This window comes from Salmo trutta, chromosome 19, assembly GCF_901001165.1.
Source record: "Salmo trutta chromosome 19, fSalTru1.1, whole genome shotgun sequence".
In the NCBI taxonomy this organism is placed as follows: Eukaryota; Metazoa; Chordata; class Actinopteri; order Salmoniformes; family Salmonidae; genus Salmo; species Salmo trutta.
The window spans coordinates 8266290-8274716 of NC_042975.1; the positions used below are offsets into that span (position 1 = coordinate 8266290).

The window sequence follows — 8427 nt, forward strand, 5'->3', positions numbered from 1 at the left end:
CTGGTACAGCTTCTGCTGCTCTCATTGTCACAAACACCTTGAGCAGTTTACGACGCCATGAAAATGTTGCTGCACAGGATATCTTGTAGCATCCATCATATTGTTCTGTATTACTGCGCTGTTGGAGATAGAAACACAAGCATTACGCTGCACCCGCGATAACATCTGCAAATCTGTGTATGCGACCAATAAACTTTGATTAGCACATACAACTACTGATGTCCTACCTCAGTCACTCTCCAGGGTTGTCGTGTTATTACAACAAACCTGCTGTAAAATTGACCTTGCCGGGTCAGATGGTTGGGAGTGCCACCAAACATGAGATCCTATAAAATGAGCAAAATTACAGTTGACCGTAAGATGTTTTGTGATTTATTGGTTACCTTGGATACGACCCATTGAATGACAGTAGAAATATCTCTGACAATAGAAGAACAGAAGTATAATAACAAAATGTGACTTTTTTTCTTTGATGCTTACATGGAATATTGCCGCGTTCACATGCTAGTCGGAATTAGGGATCTCTTGACATTTCTGACTTGCTAACTGGTTGAATGCGGCACGTGTATAACTACAACCAGTTAGCAAGTGGGAAATGTCACAGTTTCCTAATCCCGACTAGCATGTGAACGCGACGTGAGCTTGACGTTTGTATCGTGAGTCATGACACTGTCATTTAGTGACGTCTAAATCCAGGCAGGCCAGACGTGCTGTTACCATTTAGCGACGTCTAAATCCAGGCAAGCTAGACATGCTGTTACCATTTAGCGACGTCTAAATCCAGGCAGGCCAGACGTGCTGTTACCATTTAGCGACGTCTAAATCCAGGCAGGCCAGACATGCTGTTACCATTTAGCGACGTCTAAATCCAGGCAGGCTAGACATGCTGTTACCATTTAGCGACGTCTAAATCCAGGCAGGCCAGACATGCTGTTACCATTTAGCGACGTCTAAATCCAGGCAGGCTAGACATGCTGTTACCATTTAGTGACGTCTAAATCCAGGCAGGCTAGACATGCTGTTACCATTTCGTGACGTCTAAATCCGGGCAGGCTAGACATGCTGTTACCATTTAGCGACGTCTAAATCCAGGCAGGCCAGACATGCTGTTACCATTTAGTAACATCTAAATCCAGGCAGGCCAGACATGCTGTTACCATTTAGCGACGTCTAAATCCAGGCAGGCCAGACATGCTGTTACCATTTAGTGACGTCTAAATCCAGGCAGGCTAGACGTGCTGTTACCATTTAGCGACGTCTAAATCCAGGCAGGCTAGACATGCTGTTACCATTTAGCGACGTCTAAATCCAGGCAGGCTAGACATGCTGTTACCATTTAGCGACGTCTAAATCCAGGCAGGCTAGACATGCTGTTACCATTTAGTGACGTCTAAATCCAGGCAGGCTAGACATGCTGTTACCATTTAGTGACGTCTAAATCCAGGTAGGCTAGACATGCTGTTACCATTTAGTGACGTCTAAATCCAGGCAGGCTAGACATGCTGTTACCATTTAGTGACGTCTAAATCCAGGCAGGCTAGACATGCTGTTACCATTTAGCCAAGTACACGTGGGTCCGGTGTCCGTGTCTCAGGTTTGATGGGGTGAGACGTTTTTTTTATAGAGTATTAAATATTTTACACTGATCACATCCTGACCACAATGTCTGTCTGCTTCCACTACTGTTGACAAATGGCATGAAGGACCCATAGGCCTCTAGTTTAGTGGGTCTCGGATAACAAAACCATTCTTCTGCGTACCTTAACTTTGACCTACCTCTATATATAGTGCAACCTATGTTTTATCATTAGACCAAATGTTTGTAGATTTATATTTGATCTACAACTTTTTTTATCTTGTGTTTTTTTTGTTAACTGTGTGTTTTGTTAGAATAGATGAAGAGTTCAATGCACCATCAAGGACCAATGTAGTGTATCTTGTGATCTGTAGCCTAACGGTTGGTCATTTTAGATAAGACTGCTTTCAATCACACTGTCATCTTACGTTTTAAAGGTCACCTTTTTTTTTTGCTAATGTTTTTTTAGTATGTGTGTGTTTTTAACTGCTTTAAGGCAGTGGATTTCTTTACCTTAAATGAAAATGTTGTACATTGCAACCACCTAGTAGCCTCAACTCTTGAAATCCAAGTGGCCCAACTATATCCACTCCAATGGAATAATGATTACGGCTGTGTGCAGGAGAAGCACATTGAGGAAGGGAATCAAAAAACAGTGTTTACTCTGTCAAATGAGGTGCAAATAAAAACCAAAAAATCCAGTCTGGCAGTATCTTTCCTCCACCCTGTTTTTGGTCTTTGTGGAGAATATGCGTAGCTAGAGGTATTGCAAGCCTCTCTGAAGTCGATTAGCATACCCCAAGGGGAATAGTTTAATATGAATGTCTCAACTCATTGCACATGAAAAGGTCTTCAATGGGGGTGAGAGGAGGGGGCTCTACCAATTAGCTCCACCCTCTAGATCAGTAACCTCACCCCAGCCTCTCTTGATGCTCCCTCCCTTCCTCTACAGACCTCAAGACAATGGAGGAGATTCCTATCCCTCATGTTTACCCTCCCTTTGCCACTAAACAAATGAAGTCAAGACACTGGAGACTATCGATACTGTAGGTGTAACGGGGATTTGTATCTCACAATGAAAAGACCAATGTGATTAAGTGTAAAGAACAAACTGTATGTGTGAAGAATCCTTGCAGATGAAGAATTATGAAAACAAGTTAGTATCTCTTGAGATACAAACCACAACAGAAAGACAAAATGAGGAAGCAAAAGCAATGCATAGGATGTCCTGTATATAGAGATACTCAGTTCAAGGGTCTTTTAGTGGAGTTTTGGTTAAACTCCAACAGGAATTAAATTCAGGAACAATGCATAGACTTTGCCTGTCAACTGTACGACGAAAGACTGATATACGATAAAGGCAGCTTTCCCCCCGATTATTTCAGCTGTTTTTTCCTGGTAATTTTCAGAGCCTTTCTGAGAGGTTTCGTAACATCATCCTTTGTGGCCATGCATTCACCGTTTCCATGAAAATAGGCTCCCGAGTGGCGCAGTGGTCTAAGGCACTGCATCTCAGTGCTAGAGGCGTCACTACAGACCCTGGTTTGATTCCAGGCTGTATCACAACCAGCTGTGATTGGGAGACCCATAAAGGCAGCGCACAATTGGCCCAGCGTCGTTAGGGTTTGGTTGGGGTAGGCTGTCACTGTAAAATAAGAATTTGTTCTTAACTGACTTGCCTAGTTAAATAAAGGTTAAATAAAAAAGAGTCTTCTAATTTCAGTTGATCACTGATGATAGGAAAGTGAGTGAGAGGTTATAGTAGCCCCCCTTCAATGGACAGCTTGGTAGGGGGTACTGAAGTGGGGACGCTGGGGTGGGCAAGGGGGGGTTGGGTAATGGATCATTCTCGCTAGCTTTGTTTACAGAGGGGGGAGGGGTTGGCTAGCATAGTCCTCGGCTTACCCAGGGGCACTGACTCACCCGAGACATCCTCTTCTCTGCCTAGCATTTTATTGTGTCTATCCCAGAGAGCTTAATGGCTAAATAACAGTGAGGCACAAACCTATTGATTGCATGTTAATGTTTAATACTAAAACTCAATGTACATCTGTCATGGTGGAATGAGAATCAAACTCGTTTCCACATTCTGTTCTTCACACTGCTTAATCTTGATGTTATCCGGTTTGAACATTTCTAGCAAATCTTGATAGACTTATTTCAACCTTTCAAATAGTCTGAAGTTACTACTACTGTGTATTTTGTATTGTGTTTAAAGATAGATTGCCCCCAGTGGTTGTCTCAGGATAAACATAGTGACATTTGGCAAGACTTGAGGTTCTCTTGTACCCATGTGGCAAATGTCATCAAGTGTAAGAAAGACATTAAGACAAAGGCAGCAAGTTGGCCAGTGCAGTCTCATTTTATTGACTTAATTAGAGTTGTTGTTGTTAATAACACGGTCACAATATCTTTAGATCTTCTTGCTGGTTCTTTTCAACACGACCGAGCCCACGGTTGAGGTCTAAACAGCGGGGGAAAAGACGTTAAACATCACTTGGAACTGCCAAAACGTATTTTATCCTCTCTCTCCTAATATACACCATCTTCTGCCAAAGTGCATGCCACTCTTACCTCAATCAGCTTTCCTCCGCTGATTTCAGATGTGTGGTGGTATTTGGGGAATTTCGTGCTCAGCTTGCCCCCCTCCATTGTAACGGTGGCCTGAAATGGATGGACATAAAAATGCTTTTTATTCATACTATCATTTATTCAACAAACAACCTCAGTTTGTTTGATCTACATGTCATATAATACATGCATCCAAGTTCCCCTAGACATAGATTTATTTTGACGTTTAGCAGACACTCTTATCCAGAGCAACTTACAGAAGCAATTAGGGTTAAGTGCCTTGCTCAAGGGCACGTCGACATATTTTTCACCTAGTCAGTTCGGTGGAGTCAAACCAGCAACCTTTCGGTTACTGTCCCAACATGCTTAACTGCTAGGCTACCTGTTGCCCTTCTGATCTTCGCTTTGCTATTCAAACCCTCCAAAACATTAGACAAACTTGCTGCAGATTTCATTATGTGAATTTGAATGTCAATATACACATGATAACTGTCTATCTTGTCCGAATGTCATCTTTACGGCTGTTGACCCTGACTACTGACTATAGTGACTATATGAGACTTGAGTCTGAAATACAACAGCAGTTTACACAACAGACACCGACACAAAACTCCCTCATTTCTGATCTAGAGATGTTTACCTTGAACTTTTTCCCACCGATGGTCTCCATGTCACATTCCTGGTCAATTACAAACTTGTTGGTGACGCTCTTGTTTGTGGGATAGAGCTGGGACCATGAGAACTCGTTGCCGTTCTGCACCACCTCAGTGATGAGTTTGTAGTCGCGACCCTTCTCAATGATGTCATCAGGGATGCCTTGGATTACAAGAAAATATGTAGTTAGACTACGGGGTAATGAGGCCATTTTGAATCATATGTGTTTTGAATCACATACTATCATACGTGTGAGCACAGTTTGAGCACTGTCATTTTTCCACACTGACACTGCTAATCACCAATGAATGTGAATACATCACTTTCAATACATTGCATAATCCAAGTTAATTCAAGATGTCAAGACAAATAGTTTTTATAGGCTCTAGGCCAGTAAGCTTGAGTAAATGTCTCACCAACGATCTTGCAGAATTCTTCGTATCCTTCCTGGGTCTCAGTTTCCCACTTTCCAGCGAAGGCCATGGTGTACAGAGAGTTGATGGGTTGAGGAGAGGTGAGCGAAAAATCAATTCCAAGGCAAGCAGGGAAGCGTAAGGTACTGAGTGACAACCTGTCCTTCTTTAAATACAGTCACCATCTCCACCCATCTCTCATGACACTTTTGGTACAGCACTACCATAACTACACCATAAACATTTATGGTGCCACCTGGGTAATATGGCGAGTCATCAGAGAGCTGTTGACCATGGGGTCACTCACCTTTCCACATAGTATAGTAGCCTATGGTGAAATACCCACTGCACCGAATGTTAAGCCCTTAAACAACACAACCAGACGTGAGCCCGACTGAATAGATTTAACTTTGAACAATATTTCAATACCACATCAAATGGCAGCACAGAGGTCCAAAGTGTCTCAGAAAAGTGGACAAGATTGTACTGTACAACTCCTTTTTAAGTTTGTTAGTAAAGGGGGAATCACATTGTGAGTTTACTGACTGCTTCAGTCTAGGCCCCTAAGGCTACCTTACATAGAGATGAAAAAGGCTCTCTGAATCAACCACCATTTTGCCTTGCCTGTTTAGTTCTCCTCTGTCACTGGGAGTGTTGTTGTAACCCCCGATGGACAGCCACAGAGGTGTACTGTGCATTTTCCACTCTTGACAAAAGGGCCTGCAAAGCTGTGATGAGGCAAGATCTGGGACTTGGCAGTACACAAGGTCAACTCATGTAAGGACAGTAAGCTCTTTAGATCAACAGCCACAACACCAGGGTGTGTTGTCTTCAGGTGTGGACAGTGAGTTCGAGCACATGGGAAAGCACACCTATACTCAGACCTCTCCCAAAAATTCACACACCAATGCAATTCAGTGTTCCACTACTCAGATGCTACTCAGAGTAAATATCTCTTAACACACACACACACACACACAGTGTGTTTCAGAGTTCTAAAGTCGTTTTTGAGGAAGCAACACATACTCCAGGTCAATACCCTTAAGTGATAGGGGTAAAACCCATTGCTCATCATATAATCTCTACTGGTATATACCTTTTCAAAATGCAAGCCACAAGACTGTTGCTTTCTGCCCATGTTTTTGATCATTCCTTTATTTACGAAATGCTCTAATAGTTTTTTGTTTGTTGAAATGCTCATTTGAAATGCTTACAACTGTGAGACGAAGTCATCCCAAAGTCTATTCGGGTTCCAGTTACTCATTGACTTAAACTGTCACCTTTGATTTCATCACTAGTGTCGTTGTTGTACTATGCCATAAGAAAACATAAACCTCTTTCATGATTGTATGCTCAACAGTGTCCTTCAGCGCTGAGCCAAATAATTTTATTCCCCTCTCAGGGTTGAATCAGTTTGAAGAACGTAAAACACAGTGAAACATCAACTTTTATAGTGCACCATACTAATTCAAAGTACACCTTACCAATGACTCCCGAGTGGCGCAGCAGTCTAAGGCACTGCATCTCAGTGCTAGAGGTGTCACTACACACCCTGGTTCAATCCTGGGCTGTATCACAACCGGCTGTGTATTAGGAGTCCCATAGGGCGGGCGCACAATTGGCCTTGTGTTGTTAGGGGAGGGTTTGGCTGGGGTAGACTGTCATTGTAAGATAAGAATGTGTTCTTAACTGACTTGCCTAGTTAAATGTAATACTTGCCAAATGTCATACAAATCAGAATGAATCTTTGTAAGTAGGTGCTCTCTCTTATTGATAATCTGTAATTCACACAACTGACACAACGAACTGTCTTTGTCCATAAAATATGGCCTATACTGTATTCTCATATTCCATAGTATGCAATCTGCAAGGTCTTTCAACAAGGAGTATGTCACATTTGTGCTCTCAAACCTTATAGCATGTATGGTCTGTGGCGTGATTGTATCTGTCTAATTTCTTTGCAAAGTACTAATAAACTATTTGAATATGTCCACATTTCCTCAACTCAAAATGTAGTTCAGCTGCCTAGTCAAATAATTTATCTCCCATCCACCCCAACGGTATTTCCTGCTGAGATGCTTTGACAGTGCTTTTCAGAGGGAACACTGTTGACCAAACACTATCAGTTTGAAAAAAATCCTGTATCCATTAAATAACACAGATGAGGGATATACAGTAGTTTGCATTGTATTTCTACAATTGATCCATTCAGACACTTTTTATGTAGATGACATAAATGGTAGCGCTGATGTGACCCCTCGTTTTTTGGGATCCTGTCTTCAGAAATGGAGAAACTGTAGCATATATAGACCTTCTGGTAAATGGGGATTCTATAGAGACATACAAATAATGTGAGAAAATAAGATAATAAAATACAAATGTGCAATTATGGCCTAGGACTTTGAAAACCCTTGCAGCACCCAGTAATCCTGAAGCTGAGGCTACACCAAGGACTTGAGCCATTTGTTGTAGTTTGAACAGTAAGAAAATACTGCTCAAAGTCATTGCAGGCATTTTACTGTATATTGTGTTTGATCTCAGCTTTTTACTAGAGTCCCTTCCTGGTGAATTTGCAGTGACTTATGTTAAACGCAATGCATGGAGTGTTGCTCTGAATTTGTTTGTTTTTTAAAGGGAGGAATAGAACTGCCCCGGTAGAGATGCCGACGATGAGCATGACGGGTCTCCTCTCTAACAACCAGGAAGTTACGATTCAAACTCCCATTAGACAACTCTCCACGCGTTTTAATGTCAAAATACGTTTGTTTTTGCTCACCAAATATAGAGTTTCGCTGAGCATCTATCTTAAGTTAAGCCTGTAATGTATTGTAACGACCCAGGGTCATTACAAGTATGCACTTCCAAAACAAAAAAGAATTTACAAGCAACCGAAAATATGCCTATTCGGCCCGTCCAATTGATCACTCATTACTGCCAGTACAGATTTGAAGGCTACAACAGCTAAATGTTTTATTTATTTGTAACCTTTATTTAACTAGGCAAGTCAGTTAAGAACCAATTATTATTTACAATGACGGCCGACCCCGGCCAAACCCTAACGGCGTTGGGCCAATTGTGCGCCTCCCTATGGGACTCCCAATCACGGCTGGTTGTGATACAGCCTGGAATCGAACCAGAGTCTGTAGTGACGCCTCTAGCACTGAGATGCAGTGCCACTCGGGAGCCCAATAAATACATTGGAGGTGCCGAATC

The 8427-nt window shown here is 42.1% G+C and overlaps 1 protein-coding gene across 1 annotated transcript; it reads right to left on the reverse strand.

The window, feature by feature from the left end:
• Positions 1–3915: 3915 nt before the first annotated feature.
• Positions 3916–5378, reverse strand: fabp6 (fatty acid binding protein 6, ileal (gastrotropin)). The gene is made up of 4 exons (XM_029699621.1): positions 5218–5378; positions 4788–4963; positions 4151–4240; positions 3916–4040 (listed from the first exon to the last, which is right to left on the reverse strand). The coding sequence occupies exons 1-4, from the start codon at positions 5282–5284 to the stop codon at positions 3990–3992; spliced, it is 384 nt and encodes a 127-aa protein (XP_029555481.1). The 5' UTR covers positions 5285–5378; the 3' UTR covers positions 3916–3989.
• Positions 5379–8427: the final 3049 nt, after the last annotated feature.